General features: G+C 32.1%; 2 protein-coding genes across 2 annotated transcripts in view; one reads left to right on the top strand and one right to left on the bottom strand.

Moving 5' to 3' along the window:
- Nucleotides 1-13832: 13832 nt before the first annotated feature.
- LOC133202691 (rho-related BTB domain-containing protein 1-like) overlaps nt 13833-22697 on the bottom strand; it is a 20724-nt gene continuing 11859 nt past the window's right edge. The window contains exons 7-9 of the mRNA XM_061338548.1: nt 21428-21667; nt 16620-16768; nt 13833-14195 (exon numbers count right to left, since the gene is read on the bottom strand). Coding sequence (XP_061194532.1) covers nt 14024-14195; nt 16620-16768; nt 21428-21667 — 561 coding nt within the window. The 3' untranslated portion in view covers nt 13833-14023. The remainder of the gene's footprint in view (nt 14196-16619; nt 16769-21427; nt 21668-22697) is intronic.
- On the top strand, nt 18428-20609 carry LOC133202694 (E3 ubiquitin-protein ligase TRIM71-like). Its single transcript, XM_061338553.1, has 2 exons — nt 18428-18434; nt 18794-20609. Exon 2 carries the CDS (start codon nt 18809-18811, stop codon nt 20489-20491), a length of 1683 nt encoding a protein of 560 aa, XP_061194537.1. The 5' UTR covers nt 18428-18434; nt 18794-18808; the 3' UTR covers nt 20492-20609.

Raw genomic sequence — 22697 nt, 5'->3', positions numbered from 1 at the left:
ATCTGATCAGTAAATGGGATTCACTCCGGGCATGACCGATCGATAGGGGTGCTTACTCCTCCTAGGCACCTGATCCAACCTATGGAATTTCCAGAGGTCCGTGTTTTGTGCCCTTTTCACGAATTTGTTTTGTTTGTAGACTTTTTTGAGATCGATCACTGTTCGTTATATTTCATTTATAATATGTACGTAAATATAGACAACCATGTGTCGTGTAATTCAAGCTTGTTTAAAGGATAGCTGGTAGAGAGACTGGTAGGATACTCAGTAAATGGCCCCTTGTTTTTGAAAAGGGTGAAAAAAACACACCTGAGGCTTGCTTAACAAAACTTCGATTCGTGGAGTATGAAGAATGTCTATCACATTATATTATGTATACACTTCTCATTCAGATTTGTTTGAGCATGCATGATGAGTCATTTGGGTGTTGCTGCCTGTTTTAAATGCTGGCTGTACATATAGTATATTCATCTTACTTGACACAAATACAACTGTCAAATAGTTCATCAATATCATTCAGTTTAAATTGTATTGTCATTTTTTACATGCACATTGAATGTATACATTCAATATGTATATGTAAATACAGTTTGAGTATATTAATTAAACAAAATCTTGTGGATTTAAGTTGGGAAATGCGATTTTGAATAAGGAATTGGGCGTATAATCATTTAAAGGAGACCTGAATAACATTGAAATTTGAAATCAATTAGCTATTTTACCTCATGTTAAATTAAAATTCAGAGAACCTCCTTGAATATCAATTTAGTTTAAAGTACACCTCCTGGGCTCCTGGTACTTTATGTAAACCAAATTTATCCTCTTGACCTTCTTTTACCTGCATTAGGCTTACATTAGATCTCATGTGGTACGTGCAAGACATATAGTGGTTGAACAACTGTCTCCTTGCAATATACATGTATGAATGGAGAGTAGAAACTATGCAACAGGGACCACCCATAGCTGTTTCATTGTCGTTCCATCTGTCGGCATGAATTCATTGACAATATTTTTCCCCCGTTAAATGTACTAGAATTCAAGTAGGGTCAAACTGGGGTCAGAGTATGCGCATATAGTAAAATTAGACCATAAAGAACTATGTATGCTAATTCTCGATTCCCTCCTACATTTTTAAATACATTGAATTTAATATTAATGGCAATTTGGTCATTACGACGTTTTTTAAAAAATGCATAGTAAAGTTCATTAGTAATTGATTTTAATAATAATTTTAATACCAGTGTCAAGTAGTCAGTTGCTCGTTGCATTACCTTCGGTCAATTTCTAGACCTTTAAATATCGGACAATTGAATAAAGGATGAAGTTACACGTCATCGCCTTCATGTATGTACAAAGGTTAAGAAAGCGAACAGTGATCAATCTCGTAAATCCTGTCAACAATATGAACAGAGCGATAACACTGACTCCTGGAAAATGAAAGCAAACGACGTGGAATCAGGTGCCTACGAGGAGTATGCATCCCCTGTCGACCAGTCACACCCAACATGAGCCTCTGTATTGATCAAAACGGAATAATCTGTAGACAAAAATGGCCTATCAATTGCCATGAATTGGCATGAAACATATCAGTCAAAATACGACGCAATGAAAAGTTGTATAATTTGCAAACAGGGTCATTGTAATGGCCGTAGAAATTGCGAATACTGACTTGAAATGAGATTAGAGAAATTCCTGTAACATCAACTTATTTTCAGTAGCATGTCTCGGTTTAAGAATTAAGAACATGCTTATGTAACAAATCATGATCAGTTGGGAGACAAACACCAGAGGCAGGTGGGAGTAGAATATTATCATGTAAATTGGAGGAAGTTGAAGATCGAAAAGCTGAAGTCATCCCGTTTTTCGATCATATACTGTACTGTACTGAAGTTGTCACTTTGTCATTAACTTCTACGGTAAGTATTTATTAAATTTATTTACCAGAACTACATGTAGTCTTTAACAAAGAAATAGTTTCCTAATCTGAGGAAAAATAAGGCAGCTATCGGGGATGGGGTCCCGACTAAGCTCCAACTGATACAATAGCATGCCCTATTACATCACACAGGATGGATATATATATAACAGATATATTGACACATCAAATAATTCGACAAGTACTTTTTGTAAAGTTTTTAAGTATACTTGAACTCATAGGGCAACTTTATCAGAGGGATCCTCGGAATAGTGGCTATTTAAATAAATTTTGCATCATACATATTTTATTATATATATATTTTTAATAGTTTATGATACTTTCATCTTTCATCATTGATAAACAAGATGGAGAAACAAATAAAAAAAATAAAAATTCAAATTTATAGGAAAAATAGTGACAATACAAGACACGAATAATATAAAACTCTTTCTTCGACTTTTTTAAAGTATATTCATCTATTTTCACTGCTTATATTTTGATCCTTTTCAAGCATAGTTAAATGTATTTATGGAATTTTTATCATGACATAAAATTCCTCCGATGATTTAACCCTTTCCTCCAGTCTGCGCTACATTTACTATCTATATAAATTAAATTCTAAGGGCCACAAATGATACAAGATTTTTAAACAAAATTTTTTTTTTTTTCATTGACTTCCTTATATAATCCTACAACTATAAGTTTCCATGATATGGAAAATTTTAAGATTTAACTAATAACATTCCATATTCACTGAAAATTAAATGACATTCATACAATAAGTGTTTCAACACATTCATTCCTCGTTCTCTGTCTAGAGTTGCCGTTCTTTCCACGCTCCCACATACAACTTTGTTACATCTCATAATACTAAATTCTTGACAAATTTTTGAATCGTGAAAAATTTTATATATAAAATAGTTTTTATTTCAATTATTCATCAGTAAAAATGATTTATTTTTAATCTCTTAAATCTTGAAAGGATTTCTTTCCAAAGATTTAAATTTTTAGTCCGCAAAATAGTTCCTTAAAAACTTTGAAAAAAATATTGTCTTCATCCATAATTATAATTTAATTTCAAATTTTTACCCTATAAAACTTGTACAAAAATCAGTCTTGTACAACGAGCGTTGACAGAGATATTGGGAGCGTGCGGAACGACAACTCTGGCTAGAGAATACACATTCCTTACAATAGGGGCACAAAATACATGCGTCTTTCCATATGCTTATATAACTTCTATTGCTAAAAATCTTAAAGCCTTAAAATTTTGTTTGTCAAAAGCTTTTACAATTTTGGAGAAATATATTTTTGAAAAATATTGTTCTTGAATTATGAATTCTTGTTTCAACTTGTGAATAAAGCATGGCTTTATATTTTTTTAAATATTTTTTTTTTTAATTCCGTAGTTAAATTTGCATTTTTGTCTATAATCCAGTAATAATGGTTGCCATAAAAAAAGATAAAATAGATCATTTATTATGTTAATATGTTTGGATAAGCTAGAATTAAACTGATTTTTATAGGCCTTTTTATTGAAAACTCTTTTCATGTTGTATTAGCAAGCATGTTTGAAAGGTATTCAAGTAGCTTAATACCATTTTCATCCACTAGGTCTTTTAAATACACTGTATAAGATTCCAGCATCATACCAGTTTACGAAAAGTGGAATTGAAAGTCTTGTTTTCCTATATTGATTATTTCAAGAAGTCGGATATAGTCATTTCACTTATTTCCACTGAGCACTTAGATTTACTAAATGCTTCAAAATTTTATAAAATGTTGAAAGACGCTTTAGTATGCTGCAATAACTAGTATGTATTGCTAAGAACAAGGTACAGTTTCAACACAAATCTGGCCCTGTATTTTTCTAAAAAATTAAAGTGAAGTAAGAAATTTTAAAAACTCATGGTTTCTGAGTTGTTGAAATTTCATGCAGTAAGAGCATACAAATTATTTTTCTCATATGACATCCTAAAGGCTTATTGTGACGTCATGAACTTGTGCATTTTCCCGTATTTTCTTAAAAATTTGCAGAAGACATCAATTTTCAGTGGAATTTTCTCTCAGATAGTATAGAGCACATGCATCGGCCACAAAGATTTTCAGAAATATAATTTTTCAAAGGATTTTACACAACATATCCGAAAATTGCAGTGGGCGACGGCTGTGGACACTATTTTCTTTAGGAAAATAACCCCTGAAATGAGTCATTTTGGGGCTTTTTTGTTAAAAACTTAGAAATGTACCAAATTAATGACGTCATATTTTAGAATGGCCCTCTTTCGTGTCGTATTCTTACATGATTTATCAAAAACATATACTCAACTCATTTTTAAGTCAATTCCATAGCTTTATGAAAACATTAAATCTTTAGAGCACAATAAAGCCTAAACCATACCTTCTTCTTTATTAGTGTGTGACATGTAGATAATATAATGATTTCTTAAATTAAATTTTCTTTTTAAAAAATTAATATTATTTTCGTTAGATATTAATTTGAGATCCAGAAAACATTTAATGTTCCATGAACGTCCAAGGTATGTAAAGTATCCAAATGTTGCAGACTCAGTGTTCTCTTTCATTTCGAGTTCACAAGGGATATATCAAGTCGACATATGAATGAACTGTTGCTAATTGATAACACGTTGTCGATATATCTAAATGTCGAATTGAAGGCCACTGCAAGAGTTTTGTTCTTCTCAAAAAGTTTATGAGTAAATCCTGTTTCGTAAAAATACGAGAACTGCCCGGCTAGCTAATATAAAGGACCACAATATGTACCCCTTTTGAACGTCAACAGATAGACTTTACATGTACAAAGATATTGTCAATGAGGAACATCAGCATCTTTTTATAGCAGCTACAATGTAGAATCATGCAGTGTAGAATTAGAATGATTAACAAATTAATTTTGTAGATATCACAAGACATGAAACTTTCCTCGTTCCAATTTTATTGAAGCAGTTGTCTATGGCGTCAAAAAAGCCTGACCTTTAATTTATCGTATTTATCGTGAGGAATGGTTGTATAAAGTTTTTAAAAGTCATTAATTTAGGGGAAAAACTTGAGATTTTAAATTTTCTAAAAGTTCCTTGAAGTTTTTTTTAGAATGTATGTTGTTCATAGTTTCTCCCCTTTCTCGTTGTGTAATCTTGTCGTAAAGAGCTTCCTTCAAGGTTTTCACACATTCTCTAGGGACTTATTTTTCCAAATCAATTATAGATATATATAGTTCTTCAACTATAACCCGCTGGACACCTTATTAGTCATAACTGGTGATGTTAATATAGTTGAAAATTACGACCTAAAAGTAATTTTAAGAGGACCTAAATACAGAGAGCCCCAATCTTTCAATTGGCATCAGAACTTCATTTCTACTATGAATTCTGTCGGAGATTATGCCAGATGTTGGGCGAAATTTGAAGGGGAAGACCTGAACACTTGGTCAGAATAGATTAAGTGTTTTAGAAATATATTACAGAATGGTGTTTGAAAGTTAATAGGCAATATGCCAACCATCCATCCTTCCGTTTTAACTAAATCGGAGGTGATAACAGAATTAGAGAGACTACATGAGCAATATGTTATTGTTCCAGTACACAAGGCTTGTAAGAATATCGTCTTTGTTTGTAAGGCTCATTATTATAACTGTATTTCAGAAGAACCTGATTTTAATTCTACATCTGGAAATCCTACTTTTACTCATTTTTTTAAAACAAAAGTACTTTTACTCATTTTTTTAAGAATGCAATTTTTCAAAATCATATTTCAGTCTTTAATACTTTTAACATTCCAGTCAACAAAGATGGGTTCGATCCAGGGATGGGGTAAAACACAAATGTACTTTAGTTGGGTCACCTTGGATATGATAACAATCGCGAACAATTGATGCTTGCCCAGTCAAAGTGTTAATTTTACTAAAAACACCTAACAATAGGTAGTTAAATTCAAAGGTTCATCACTATTATTAACATGTTCAATTAAATATGTAACAGTACTTTGTTGAATCCTCATACCTCTAACCATAACTATGTCTAATTTGATTGATAATTTAGTGGTATTTTTTTCTCAACAAAAACAGAAATATTTGTATATGAGACAGGTACCAGATGATCAGATAATAAAACCATTTATGGACATGTAACAAAACTTTGTTCAAAATCTAAAATGTAAATGATATTAAATGCAATTAAAAAGTGTGTGAAATGAACATGAATTTTAGAATATATTCTCCTTGAAAAAATACTCTGTTTCTTTTCGCGAACATTAAACAAAAAATAAAACTTACAAGAAAAAAGCTTTTTTAAAAAAAAACAATGTAATCTAGAGTAATCACAAGTAATCATGATTACATGGTAGAAAAGTAATCAGATGTAATCAATTACTTTTGAAAATGGCTGTAATTACCTTGTAATCATTTATTTTAAAAATCCAAGCAATTGTAATTTAATCGATTACTTTTGAAAGCAATCGATCCCATCCCTGGTTCGATCTACTCCACCTATAATGGATTTTTAAACTTCATACAAATCCGTACAAACGAAGATATATGGCTGGGTCCAGTAAGTGCTCTACCAAGCCCCTATCTTTACTCCTCACAAAAATACTAACTGCTGTAAAGAAGAAACTTCAGTCGGACTATGCTACAGCATATTCTAAAAGTCGTGTAAATCAAATGTGGATTCTCAAAAACTCCAAAGAACTTTTAGAAAATTTAAATCACAAAATTTTTCAAAAGTTAGTAACATCAAAACATATGACTTTTCTACACTTTATACAACTATTCCTGATTAAAAACTAGACTTTTGATATCATAGATAACTGCTTCTTCAATAAAAATGAAACTCAGAAATTTTAATACCTTGTATTTGGGTCATCAACAAAATTACTTTGTTAAATATCATTCGGATTCTACACAAAAGTACTCTGAAGATATTAAAAGGAAATGCTGGAGTTCCTCATTATCAACATCTATGTAGTCTGTGGAGACACTATTGGAATTTCGTTGGGCACTAATTGTGCTCCTTTATTAGCCAACAAGTTTTTATATTCCTATGAAGCAGAATTTGGTCAAAAACTTATACATGAGAAGAAGATATATCGAGGTCGTTTTATCAATTAACAATTTACACATGTATACTTCCATTGACCTGTCGATTCGATATATCCAAGTGAACTCGAAATAAAAGACACCTCAGAGTCTGTCACATCCGTTTCGTATTTGGATGTTTTATTGACTATAGGGGATAAGGGCCAACTAACAACAAAATTGTATGACAAGCGAGATGATTTCAGCTTTCTGTCGTCAACTTTCCTTACATAGTAACATTCCGCTATCACCTGCATATGGTGTTTATGTCTCCCAGCCTATTTGATATTTAAGAGCATGCTCTGAGTACGATCATTTTAAACAGAGACAGGTTACAGGCAGTTATGTTGATATTACAGGAATTTCAACAACCTCGTATATAGTCAGCATTTCATAAATTCTATGGTCATTATAATGAACTTGTTAGCAAATATAAGCTATCACTGGGTTATATTTTGGCCGACATATATGTATTTCATACCAATTACAGACTTGTTTTTATACTAAATTTGACTATACGGAATATTCTGTCTACCTGATCAATACATAGGGCTCATGGCGGGTGTGATAGGTCCATTCTCCTCCTATGCATCTGATCCCATCTCCGGAGTTTCCAGGGGTCCGTGTTTTATGCCCTGTTAACATATTTGTATTGGTTGTAGGGTTTGTTTTTGAGATCGATCACTGTTCCTTATCTTGATTTTTTTCATATAAAAAGAGAGACATAGATGACATGCTATTTATATCTCTGATCAATAAAATTAATATATAATTGCCTTGGTCATTCTCTGCACTGTTTTATGATGTTTCTCAGGGTAAATATTTGATCAATACATTCTTGTCCTGCTCTGAGCCCTGTTTGATCTTTTCACATTTCTGATCTTTACATCTTCGACAGTATATAAAGGGACATTCTCTAGGAAATTTCGCGGACATATGGCATCCCACAACATCTAATAGATATCATCATTTTATGTCAACTTCAGATACAGGGTTGGAAACAGCGACATTCCACCTGCGGTGGAATCAGGTGCCTAGGAGGAGCGAGCATCCCCCGCCGACCGGTCACACCCGCCGTGAGCCCTATGTATTGATCAGGCAGACGGAACTATCCGTAGCCAATTCAGTACAAAAACAAAGGCCTAACAACTGGTATGAAACAAGTCAGCCAAAATACGACCCAATGATAGGTTATATTTGCTAACAAGGTCATTATAACGATCATACAATTTACGAAATGTTGATTTTAAAAGAAGCCGATGAAATTCCTGTAATATCAACTTACAAGTGAGTAGCCTACTTCGCCTTAAAAATTGATCGTACTCAGAGCAAGCTCTTGGGTAGCGAATAAACACCATAAGCAGGTGATAGTGGAATATTACTACTTAAATAAGGAAAGATGACGATTGAAAACGTTACGTCAACTCGTTTGTCATACAATTTAGTTGTTAATTGGCCTTTATCGTCTATAGTCAGTAAAATATCTAAATATAAAACAGATGTGGCAGACTCTGTAGTGTCTTTTAAGTTCACTAGGATATATCAGAAGCCCTTGATCCAGGAAAATCCTGTGACAAATTTGATAAATACTGGCCAAAGTTTTCTTGAAATACAAGGCCCACATTCCGAAAAGTTTACTCACACTGGCCATTGCATTACCTCTTTGTGCTTCGGCTCAGAAAAACTAACAAGACAAATCCTTCATCCAAAAGACCAAGAAAAATTAGAGTGGTCTTTTTCCCCCTAGGTGAAATAATGAAATGTTCAACAGCTCCTGTATTGTCCAGTAACAGAAAAACAAATTTTCACAAAAAACATTTCGATAATATTTTAATAATACATGTACTATAAGCAGTAAATATAAGACACAGTAATGTGTTTGTTACACATACCATAGCCATTCATTTCAAACCATTTAACAGTGATATGACCCAATATATCTTATATCAATACTGACCTCAGAAAAACAGATTGTGTGGGTCTGTGTACAAATTGTCTCTTTACCAAAAAAAAAAAAAAAAAAAAAAAAAAATTAAAGGAATATTAAGAAAATTGTAACACTTATATTTTAGTAATTAATAGGATATAAATGTACATATTAAATGTTAAATATTAAATGCTAATTAAAATCTTTTTGATCACATCTAGTCTGCAATTTTCAAATGGGGGGAAAATAGCAACAACATCAAAAGAACACCTACATGCTGATTTTGGCAAAATATTTTTTTTTAAATTAAATTCTATGAATTTATCTCATCTTCCATTTTGATTTCCTCAATTCAAACTTCACACAATTGTTTTTAATTAACAATCCTACTTAAATATTCTTTAGTAAAAAAAAAATAAATAAATAAATCTTGCAGAAATATACATTCATAATCACCACATGGTGCAATATAGTACAATCATGAAAGTGTTCTATTAGTGTTTTAATAATGTGAATAATATATATATATATATATATATATATATATAAAAAGAAAACACAATATATATATATATATAATTTTTTTATTGATGATCATGGTTTAGTGGTACTGAAATATTGATCCTTTTAGAATAATTCTTAGTCTACAACTTTTGTGAAAAGAACTTAACAAAATTAAAATAACCTAGAATGAATCATGTTATTTAGGGATTTTTTTTTCAAATCAAGTAGTTCAGTGTTTATTAAGAAGTCGTCTTTTCGATAATTTTACCAATTCTAAACTTCGTTTACATTTTAAAATATTTATAGATAATTAAACTCAACCTACCACTATTTTATTTAGTACATCAAAACCTTGATACCGACAGAACCAATATAGAATCTCATGATCTAAAACTATGTATAATAATTTTATAATATCTGTTTGATATATGACTTTATCTATGCTTTGTAAATCAAATCTTTAAAATTGCAATCTTTGGCAAATTTAAATACAGTGGTACATGAATATAATATAAACAACCACGTATTAATTAATGCTTGAACACTATATAACAACTGTATTTATGAATTATATAAATATCTCATGGTGATTTAAATCTTCTTCTCATGTATGGGGTATTGTGGAAAGACTGTTATATATAAGTCAAACACAACCAGTGACTGGGTAAATGACAGTATGCTTTATAAGGTTTAATCCCTGGTGAGTCAAAGCCTCAGACTCAGGTGTAAAAACCTGCTGAAAAGGATCACTGCAGACTTAGAATCTAGATAATTATGGAAAAAATTATCCCACTGACAACCATTATATATATTAATGTTCCATGCCATTCTTCTTATGAGAAACACGAGGGAGTAAACCATATACATGTATTACTTTGATATTATTAGAAGTGATTATGACATCAAAATCCATTCGTGTCACCTTGATTATTTTTTTTTTTTGGACCAAGTAAAGAACTGGATGGACTTTTTAGGATACAGATTATCTTTATGTCACTGACTGAACACAAAGGTTAATTCTACTACAGATAAAATCATATAAAGTTAACAATAGTAATTATGAAAAATGATGAAGATATATGTATATCATATTAGATGTATATGTATATATAACAAACATGACTATTAATACAAACAAAAAATCAACTCTTTCAAAAATTAATGTCTTGTTGTAACAAAAAGAAAAGCCAGTCTTTCCTTGTAAAAATTTCCTTTATACAACAATTAATGGAAAATGAATACAAATTGTTGCTGTTTTTTCTCACATTTTAATTCACACAAGGAGGAACATTTAAGGATACTGCCTAAATTTCACTGTTTTAAACAATTTCTGAGCTAAGCTTTCAAATTTCTGATATCATCAGTTTTAAAGGTAATGTGGAAAAGTATCTTTAACATATGTATGATACACGTAACAAATTATTTTGTTCAGATCAAGATTTGCAATCAAATTTTCAAATAAAATAAAAACAAATGAACAAAACAGGTCTCTTGCAGTTCAACTGCTTTTAAACTCAAGAAATTTATCAGCATGTACATAACTACCAGGGTATCAAAATACTATGAAACCACACATATTAACTGCAAATAAAAATATATAAAGCTATTAAATTTTCTCAGAGAGACATCAGTTTTTGAATTAACACTAAAATTATATGTTGACATATGGCAAAATCTGTTCATTTGTTTTCCCTCCAGCCAACCATACAATTGAAAAAAAAATATTATAAAAAGTTATAACTTAACTTAGTCTGAGAGAGCTGATATTAAGTTTTTTCTTTACCCTAAGACTACAGTACAATAATAATCAACAAGGCTAAATAATAACATAAAATAAATACAAAATCAATGAAAATATACCAACAAAACTATAAATACAAGAAGGCATACCCTAATATTTCAAGATCAACAAAGTACACAGTTTATATCACAATATAACTTAAATTACAAGGAAAATATGGACTTAGTGTTGCTTTCAGTGATGGTATATCAGTTCTATTCCCTAAAAATGTACAAATTCACTAAAGATACTAAAAAAAAAAAAAATTAAACTGTAAACAAGAGCAAAAAATTCGAGCAAATTATTACATTTTGTGCTGACTAAATACCCAAGATGCATTACTGAGCTTAATCATTACAAAGTTCACAAGGAAGGTGGATATCAAAATTATATAAAATATACGACAGAGGTAAAGTAGAAGTTTTACTGCAACACAAGTAAGGCAGATTGAAAATGAATTTGCAGGATAAGCAAGAAAACACAGTGCTGTCACGATTATGTTTATATTTTTTTTAAATATAAATAATCATGCCATTCAATACTTGTGTGGCAAACAGAAATGGCAGAAAGTTGACAGGAGCTTCCTGAATATTAACATTCATGCACTTTGAGATAAATGAAATGACTTATTATAGCACTATAGAACTCTAATACAATAATAATTATTAAGAATTCTAGGTGAAAGTGCACTATTCGGCGGTAAAAATTAACGAGGCTTAAAACATCCAAGATATATCAACTGTATAATTTGATTATAATCTTACATGTACATTAAATGTATGTGAAGCACAGAGAAAATAACCTAAAATCCTTTTTTTAATAAATCAGCACTATAGATAGAAAAAAAAATTAAAATGCAGAGGAGTAAATATAACAACAGGCTTGTTGCTGCAGGAAAGCACTAATTTTTACAATAAGCTCTTTATACATGAATGAATGGTGTCATCACTATACAACTGTTTGTCTGGAAGACTTTCTTCAGTATCAACTGTAATATATTTCTAATTTTGATTTAAAACAGGTGAACTACCAATTATTTTTACTCTTTGGGTGTACAATATTATATAAAATAGGGCAATAATGAAAACACTAAAGTTAGACAGCTTATTAAGTGTATGCAAGTGGAACAACATGCAGCTGCCACACACAATCGTACTTTCATAAGAGACAACTGTGCAAAATGCATTTCAAAACATTTCTTCAGTGCAGAGGGTTTATATTACATGGATATGAGTATCTATGCCATCTAGATCAAAGTATGCATGTATCTAGTAGGTATTACATGGTGATTAATCGCTATACTATTTACAATTACGTTCATATACAAGTACTTTTCAATGAAAAAAGATTGAACTTTTGGCAAGAGTGAATGAATTAAAGAGAACTATCAGACCTTTGCCAGATCTATACCCAACAAACATAATGATTCAATCCAGAAAATATCACAAAATATATCAACCAATGAAAGTGAAATCACTCCTGAATTGCAAAGTTACTGACTTCTTAAAAGACAATCTCATTTCATATCACAGCATATCTCATAAATTCCTTCAGAATTGTTCATTATCTTATAAAATAAGCAATTTCTGTACAACTGTGCGATCATTTCAATACTGAAAAAATACAACCAAGCAATCATTTTATTCATGATGATGGTGTTAGGGTCTATGGTATTGAACTGCTTAAAAAAACTTTACTAAAGATTCAGATGTTGAGCTTGCCAAATTGTGAGCATCTTATTATTGAAAAAAAAAATCAGACATTATTTAATGGAATGGAGGAGATTTCAGGGAGTTTTTTTTAATGTTGAGATACTACAATTTCTGTATGCTGAAGTCATCAATGCATTGATCTACCATCCAATCCATGAGCTTGACATTAAGCATCTTTATGTTTATTAACAGGTGCAATGTACATTTAATACATGTATTGGAAGTACATGTCCATGTCCTACTTAACATTGTTTTTAAGTCATAAACATTTTTCTGTCACAACTTTGTACCATTCTGCATAAAGCCAGATAAAACATATTAATTAACCTTCAAAAAATGGTTTCAATTATATGTACTCCAAAAAAGCTAACCCTATCACAAGCTTGTAATGTATTTGTTCAATTCAGAATAAACTTGATTGATGCTTTAATAATGACAGTATTTTTCCTTTCAAGTCTAACAATTAGGAGAGCTTAAAATAATACTGAAATATTATACAAAAAACTTGCAACTTTTTAAATTTCTAAATGACTGAAAATATGTGTACTGACATCAGTATTGCTTGTCAGATATATTCTAATTTGCTTACAATCTGCTGTACGTAATATATAATTCACTTTGCATATCAAAATAAATTATCATGACACCTGTAAACATGGAAATTTGGTTATTTAATCTAAATACGCAATTGAAAAGGTTTTGTGTAATTATCCCCTATGTACCAATTCCTTTATACATGTTTTATTCAGTTTTAACAATACATAATCCTGGTATCACAAAAAAACCCCACAGGCACATTGCTTTGTACTAATTTGAGTAATTAACAACATGCACAAATATCCATGTTTACAGTATATAAGTGTAAACATACATTTAAACTCATATATATAAGAGCCATAACATCAGCTTTACAGAAAGCATTATTTTCAATTTCAGAAGCATGCGGCACATATACTCAGCAACAATAAGCAGAGACCTATTGCAAGAATACTGCCAAGACTGCCTGACTATAAGTAGTAACGGTTTACCACAGTTCATCGACTAGTTATGCACCGGTGCTGGACACCTTTGACTGCTTTGTGTTGACCGGTCAGTCTTCATCATCATCGGTTTCGAGGTTGACCATTCTGCTTCGGCGACCAAAGCATAGGCAGCTTGACTTGCATCGCTGCCAGCGTGAGAACTGGTGTTTCTGCTGAATCATGTGTTTGGGAGTCATGTCTCTAACGGCCATGGTATAATGTTCCACTTCTTGGGTGTACCTTAAATTAAATTCAAAAATCAAAACATAATCACTGTGAGAAAAAAATTCTGGTGATGATTTTGTAAAAATTTGTCTGCATGAAAATTTACATGCAAGCATGATTAAATTGAGAAAATACTAATAATTTATGCATGTATATGACACACTCAAAAATCATCTCATGGTACATGTATCAAAAATTAACATCCTCTTTAAAAATCAATTTACTGCTAATTAACAGTAAGTATACTATTCATTTAAGTGCACTCAATGTGTCATGTTATATCAGCGCTGAGCACTTGCAATTCAACTGTGTTAAAAAACATATCACCTGCTTCAGGATCTTAAAATTAATGAAGGAAGTTAATTACATGTTTGTGTATATATTTCTCTTGATTTTTGTTTTGAAATTTAAAAAAATCAAGTTTATGACAATTTTATCTGAAAAGGACCAAATATACTTATTTAAATAATATACACTTATCCACTGGCTGTGAGTGGGATAGCTCTTTTATCAAACCCACGACAGGAACTATTCCCCGAGGGCTTGCCCGAGGGGAATAGTTCCTGTCAAGGGTTTGATAAAAGAGCTATCCCTGTCACAGCCAGTGGATAAGTGTTTTATTATACTGATGTATATCATAATTTCTGAGGGTTGGATTTATCTGATACTACAGTTCTATAGTAAAAACATGAAAAAAAATTATAAAAGTCTTGAACAAGTATCTGGAATAAGATAACACTGCTAGAATGAGCTGAAATCCTGATGACGTCACAATGTTACTGAAGTCAGTATAACATCATAAGTCTATAGATTGATTACAGGAAATCAAAATTGACGGCAAAAATTGCATGAAAATTTTCCGAGGGGTGGATAGCAAAAACTATATCCCGGGGTATAGCTTTGCTATGTGTGGAAATTTTGAGACTATAAAGATAGTTATTTTACCTTCTTAACTTTATATAGGAAACATTTTAACAGAAGTATAATAATAAATATTATTGTCATTTTTAATTACATGAAATTATTCAATAATCATTGTTACATTGGACTTTCCATAAAAAAAATCATTGAATGAACTAGACATCATTGAGATGATGACCATCTCAAAGGGCAATGGTTTTAGCAAAGGACATTTAATTTTAAAATAGGATAAATTCAGATGTGGTCAATAGGAGAAAAAATGCTCAACAAAAGAATTTTAAAGAGGTTTCTTATAACCTTGAACACTAACCTAGAAACTTGGTTCAAGGACACTGCACACCCATGGACAGTCTTACGGGTGTTAAGTTTGAACCTGGTAGGGCCAAGGGGAGAGAATATTTATTTTCCAGACAAGGATTTTACACAGAGACTTTCTGACCTTGACCTTTCATCTAAAAATTGTTTTTCAAGGTCACTGCCCAAACACCCTACCCACAAGCACTCTATAGATGAAGTATCAGCCAAATACGGCAAGGGAGAGAAAATATTCTTCAAACAAGGTTTTACAAAGAGAGTGATTTCCACCTTGACTTTTGATCTACTAAAAATTTTTCTAAAAATTGCTTCAAGGTCACTGCACACCATCTATCCGCAGATATTCTATAGAAGAAGTCTGAGCTAGACTAGCCAGAGGGGAGAGAAAATGTTTGACATTTCATCTAGAAAATAGTTTCAAGGTCACTGCACCTTCTACCCACAGGCACTCTATGAATGAAGCATGAGCACAACTGGACAAAGGGGGGAGAAAATATGCTCCAGACATGGATTTTACACAGAGGTTTTTCAACTTCTACACTCTTTGGGTGAAGTATGAGCCAAACTTGGTCAAAGGGTGAGAAAATATACTCCAGACATGGATTATTCACAAAGAGATTTTTCAACCCTGACCTATGAGTCACTCTATGAGGTGTGAGCACAATTGGGACAATGATGAGAAAATATGTCCCAGATGGGGATTTTACAGAGGGTTTTTTTTTTACATTGATCTTTAATCTAGAAAAGTGGTTCAAGGTCACTGCACACCCTCTACCCACAGGCAGTCTGTGGGTGTAATTTGGGCCTGACTGGGCCAAGGGGAGATAAAATATGCTTTGGACAAGAATTTTACAGATTTTTAACCTTTACCTTTAATCTACAAAATTGGTTCAAAGTCACTACATACATTCTACATGGGCATTCTATGGGTGAAGTTTGAGCTTGACTGGGTCAAGGGGAGAGAAAATATGCTCTGGGCAAATGAAATTGGATAGATGGACAGCTAGGAAGATGGATAGACAGACTGATCACTATAGGGTATCTGCAGAGTGGGACCCTAATAATTAAGACCATTTTTTACACATAATATATTAGAAATTACTTCTTTATTGTCTGAAGAGTTAACATCAAATATAATCTTATTTCTGCAAAATACCAGTCCCTGTGGACAAAAGTACATCTAAATGTTTTTCATATACAAACCAATCTGGAGGCCATTTGTTGAGGCCAATATATCTCTGGTTTTCTGGCTGCAATTTGTAAAGAAGGCTGAAGTACTTTCTATGCACCACATTGTAATTTCCACACACATAGTCTAAGCACCATCGGGCTAGCTCTGTAGCATTGTGGAACTGTAAAGATTTGACAATGAATTTTAAAAACAACTATAATTCACGTTGTTCATAAAACTAAATTTCATATTTTTGGATACTGTAGTGACATTCAAATTTTTTAAATTAATTGAATATTTCATAACTTTTCATTTCACATATTTTCTATGTGTGTCGACCATGCTAATTAATATTGGCACTTTTCAGACAACTGTTGTGTCCTTTAACCTCAGCTGTGATACATAAAGTATATATATGAAATGATGTACTTCGATCCCTTAACATTAATTATATTGTATTTTGTAAAATTTTTACCTCAGGTAACATTTACTTAAGTTTTGTGAGAAGAAATGAATTTGTACTTTAAGAAACATTTTTTCAACTGCTTCAAGAGGATTACTAAGGTTAACAGTTTTGGAAAATGTTCGCTCAGTTAAGTACAAGCATGTCAGAAATATTTCCTTGGTGTACTAAACACCAGACACAAATGTTTGATAAATAAAATGCATGCAGCTAAATCTCCATATAACAATGGTGAAAAATGATTTTTTTCCCAAAAGTTTCATGGTCTGAGAGGACACTTCACCCTGAGTAGATAGTGTGAAATAATTAAGATATCATTTATCAAAGTGATTATTTGATTTGACATATACTTCAAAGTACTTTAAAGTTAATTTATCAGTCCATATTCATTTACATGTAATTTGCTAGCTAGTACATGCACTTAAAAAGAACAAAATTATTCATCCAGAAAATTAGCAAAAATAAACTACATTTTAAAATAAATAATTAAATCAATCCCTCAATAGTGCAAATAAAAGAAACATAAACTTCAGCAGATGAAAAGTAGTTCATTTTATTATGCAACCACCCCTTGCATTGACTGACTAAAGATAACCTAATAAACCAAAGCTATTTTTGGTCAATGCCCTAAAAAAGCCTCGTGCGTTTATTCTGATGTTCTAAAAACATTGTGATGTCATATAAATTGCAATATTTGCACCGTGGCATCATAGTTTCAACTGCAGAGATGTGCCTAAATCTGTTGAAAATAGCTCATTTTTGGACGTCAAATATAAAAATATGTTGCAGGATAAACAAAATACATGATAACTGTCTTGAAACATAAGCGATATTTTGGCTCGGGTTGAAAATGTGAAGGAGGGCTCGGCAAGCCTTGCCCTCTATTACGTTTTCTTACCCTCGCCTGAATATTGCTTATATTTCAAGACAGTAACCATGTATTTTATATGTAAGGCTGTGGTGCTATAATCAGCTTTACAAGAAGAGGAAAAAAAAAATAGACACAATCATTTTAAGCAGTGAAATATGATAAATAAGTTTGATAAATTAATCAACTTCATACACAGATTCATGTTAAGATCATCATTGTATACTCGCAGTGTGCAATAAAAATGGAATATGATTTTATGCGTAAAAAAATTAAAATCATACAAGTTTCATATAAAAATGTGTATCACATAGTGACACAGAGAAATTAACATCCTCTTTGATTTAGTGAAAATATATGTTAACCAATATGATTACTGATAAGGGCATCATTTCCTCTCGTAAAAGTTTATAATCATATCCAGGAAGTTTGACTTTATTTCGGGAAAACATTTCATTATTAAGTTCCAGAGAGCAAAGTATGTCATTTAATTGAGAGAGACATATGGAAACACAGGTAGAGTCAATCATCTTAAAAGATTAATTTAATTTTATATAACTAATTGAATTATGCAATGCTGCAGATTAACACAGGTATAACATGTAATAACTATTAATTTTCATTTTTTTTCTACAAAAATGATATAACTTCCTTCCTATGGGTTATTTTTATTTATTAAAATTCAAATTAATTCATTTTCAAATTTTGCTTAAGTCCAATATTAAGGCAATTCAATTGTAATTTCATATTCTGTTGACATTATTAATACATTGATATATGTATTGATAATTATATAAAATCAGCATCTCTTCAAATGTAATTTACTGCCACTTCATGTTACTAAAATTTGCAAATGCTTTATTATATTGTTTCAGCATGCAAAGAATTCAATGGCCTCCAATCCAGACACAAATCAAGTCAAATGTTTCAAATGTAAAAAGCCAGCTGACTTTGTATGTGAGACTTGTGAGGGAAAATTCTGTAATAAATGTCAAAAACAACACATAAAATCCAAGTCAAAAAAGAATCACCAAGTTTCTCCATTATCTGAGCGGAATACACCTGACAAAGATGATACATGTACCGAGCACCCCTCCATCAAGTATGATATGTGTTGTAAAGACTGTGAAGTTCCAGTGTGTGTTAAATGTATCACAGAAAACCATGTGGGACATGTGTTTGTTGAAAGAGACACCTTGTACAATTTAAAGAGAGAAACAATAGTGTCCCACATATCAACCCTGAAGAATAAACTTGTCCCAAAATGTAAAGATCTGCATAATGAGGTTCTGGAAAACATTACTAAATGCAAGCAAGTTATGGCCAACATGAGAATTGGCGTAGAAGAAAAGGCTCGAGAGATCAAAGATATGGTTGATGCAGTGTTGAAGAAGAATATGTCAATGCTGGAAAGGATGGAAATTTCATTGCTGCAGAAACTTCTGCTGGAGGAAAGAGTGATCAGTGATCAACTAACTTCTATGACAGATATGTTGGATGAGTTGGAACATAAACTGGAGACCAGTTCCCCAACCCAGTTGATAATGACACGTTCTAAGTTGACCATGAGAGAGGAGGACATCCCACACCCCAACAGAATTGCATTTCCAGAGTACCACAAGAAGTCTGTAACAGAGGATAAGATTTCCAAACTTTTTGGAGAGATCATCGATTCCCCTGATGCTACAGAAGTGCCAGTGACTCCTGTCACAAATTTAGAGAATCTATACAATAATATGACATTTTCAGTAAGAAAAGTAATTGGCATGACACCTCCTGAAATCCAATATGGGCGACATATCAGCTGCATGAAAGATGGCCGTGCATGGGTGAGTGATCGGTCAAGCCATATGATTTTATTGGATATTCATGGAAAGACTCTAGATGAACTGTCACTGAAGAGTAAAGGGGATGGCTACCACTGTGCCACAATTAACAACAATCTACTCTATATTGACAAAGGAATGAAAAGGGTTAATAGATTTCTCCCACAGGAAAAGAAAGTAGAAAGCCTTTTTGCCACTCCTCAACACTGGGCTTCCATCAGTATCCACTCCTCTTGGATCAATCAAGACATTCTGATTGGTATGTACACCAAACAGGAAGCAAAAATTGTTCGCTTCAACAGCACAGGAAAAGAGCTGGATCAGATTCAGAAAAACCACAAAACAGGAGAAAATCTTTTTTGCTACCCCCACTACATAACAGAAAGTCCAAGTGGTGACATCTGCACATCTGACTTTGAGAAATTCTCAGTCGTTGCGGTTAACAGTGAAGGCCAACACAAATTTACCTACAAAGGGTCCAAGAAAAACCAATTTTTCCCTCATGGAATTTGTACTGACAATGTAGGAAATATCCTTGTTTGTGATAACCAGTGCCAATACAGGATCCATATGTTAAACCCAGATGGAGTTTTCTTGCGTTTCCTCTTGTCGAAGGAAGATGGTATTCTTGAGCCCTTAGGTTTATGTCTGGATGACAGTTATAATCTCTGGCTAGGTCAAAGAGGAAATGAATCTGTGACTGTATTCAAATATAAACAGCAGGAAAATGAAAATCTGTACATGTAAATATCATACATAGGGTAGAAGAAAAATGTTTAAGTAAGTCGACGTCCCGTCTTTCAAAAATTCATACAAAATTGGTAAAAATTCCCCAGAAGTTTTCAGCCATCACTAATAAGTTCAATAGAGGGATTTCAATACAGGGATTTCATATGCTGCTATGAATAGCTACAGTGTAAACCAATCGCATGCTTTCCTCAACATGTTAGAAGCTTTCATTCAAACATTCAGAGTTATTTTTTCAGACAAATTTGAATTTTGTCATGGAGGATGTGGGAAAGTAATTAAATTGGACTGGTATGTTTAAAAAGTTATTTTCAGACCAGTTAATAAATTCTTATTTTTTATATTTTGTTGCTATTACTTTTTTTTAGAGCTGCAACATTTTTAACTCATTTAAATTGAAGTATCATTTTCAGAAATTGTATTGAATTTGATAAGTACATGTATCTGTGCTAGTTTCGGGATTGTCAAGAAATATCTATGCTGAATTTGTATCCTTTAGATAGGCACCGGTGATGTTTTGGAATTGTTAAGAAATATCTATGTTGAATTTGTATCCTTTAGATAAGCACCAGTGATGTTTTGGGATTGTTAAGAAATATCTATGCTGAATAAATTGTATCCTTTAGTTAAGTACCTGTGATGGTTTGGGATTATTCAGACTAATATCTGTTCTGACTTTGAATTTGAATACTTTAGATAAGTACCTGAGCTGATTCTATAATTAGATAAGTACCTGAGCTGATTCTATAATTAGATAAGTACCTGAGCTGATTCTATAATTAGATAAGTACCTGTGCTGGTTCTATAATTAGATAAGTACCTGTGCTGATTCTATAATTAGATAAGTACCTGTGCTGATTCTATAATTAGATAAGTACCTGTGCTGGTTCTATAATTAGATAAATACCTGTGCTGATTCTATAATTAGATAAGTACCTGTGCTGGTTCTATAAGCTTCAGAGTCTCCTCTATGATCTTTTCGCCGTTGGCTTCTGCACGCAGAAGCTCAGTAACAATCTCATGCTCCAGAACTTTGATCATGTGTTTCAGACACAGTCTATCTGCAGCCTCGATCAGGCCCACAATGTCTGCCCCGTCCAGCGAGGGTAACTGTCCTAAGTAGAGGTATGTCTTCAAGACACTGAAGGTCTGCATGTCCATTCCAGGAAATGGAATCTGAAAATATTTTGCATAAGTAAAATGGTGTAATGGGCAGTCATATCATTGTTCCTTTATTAATTTGTTATGGTCAATTGAGACCTCATTAGTTACACTTCTTAGTGACAATTTGCACATTTGTTAAAAGGCTTATTTAGAGAAAAAATATGGTAAAAGTTGGAATGGGGGGGGGGGGAGGATCAGCAAAAACAATTTTTAATTTAGAATTCCAATATGCATTCATTTTAATTATCAAGAGTGGAAGTAGATGGTTTGATACATTATTATTGATGGGGTGTCTATTCAATTCCAATCTATGGAGTTATATATTGGAATTTTATAAAAACATCACTTAATGGATATTGCTAAACTGAGAAAAAATAATATCAAGATATCCTTATGCAAGGAATTGTCATTTGGAAGCTGTATACCAATTCACTCTCTGTCTAGCACCCTTGCGGTGGAAAAGTTTCTAAGCAGCATAGGTCTAATAAGAATACCTCATTCCAAAGAACTTAGTAAACATATAGAAAACATTCTTTTTATTCATCAATCTTGCAACATTCTTTTAAAGAAACACACAGGATGTTTGTTGACATTTTTGACATGGGATTAAATTATCCCTTTTTATTTGGGATTTAAAAATAACACTTCATATGCAGTATCAAGATGACATTATTGCAGGATAAAGTGACTTGCAGTCACCCTTAAGCATGTTAAGTACTGTAGATCACTTTATTTTCGCAACACCTTATTTTCGCGATATAGCTATTTGGTATTTATAAGCAAGATAAAATTTTCGCAAGCTACGCTCTTTGTTGTATATAATCTTTAACAATACAAATATGCGCGAGAATAAAATTTTCGCGAGCAGACAGACTCGCGTAATTACGCGAAAATAAAGTTCTCGCGAATAAAAAGTGATTTACAGTAAATGACTAGACAAATGATAATCTAAAACAATTTTTTTCCTATTTGAAAATTGAAAACAATGTGTTACAATGAGACATTTATTTCCTAAAATAAAAAAAAATTGTTAACATGACCT

This window comes from Saccostrea echinata, unplaced genomic scaffold (genome assembly GCF_033153115.1).
Source record: "Saccostrea echinata isolate AGI-Se365-2 ecotype Australia unplaced genomic scaffold, CSIRO_AGI_Sech_v1 ptg000047l, whole genome shotgun sequence".
Lineage (NCBI taxonomy): Eukaryota > Metazoa > Mollusca > Bivalvia > Ostreida > Ostreidae > Saccostrea > Saccostrea echinata.
The sequence above is the reverse complement of the archived record's forward strand: the minus strand, read 5'-3'. Positions and strand labels throughout refer to the sequence as shown.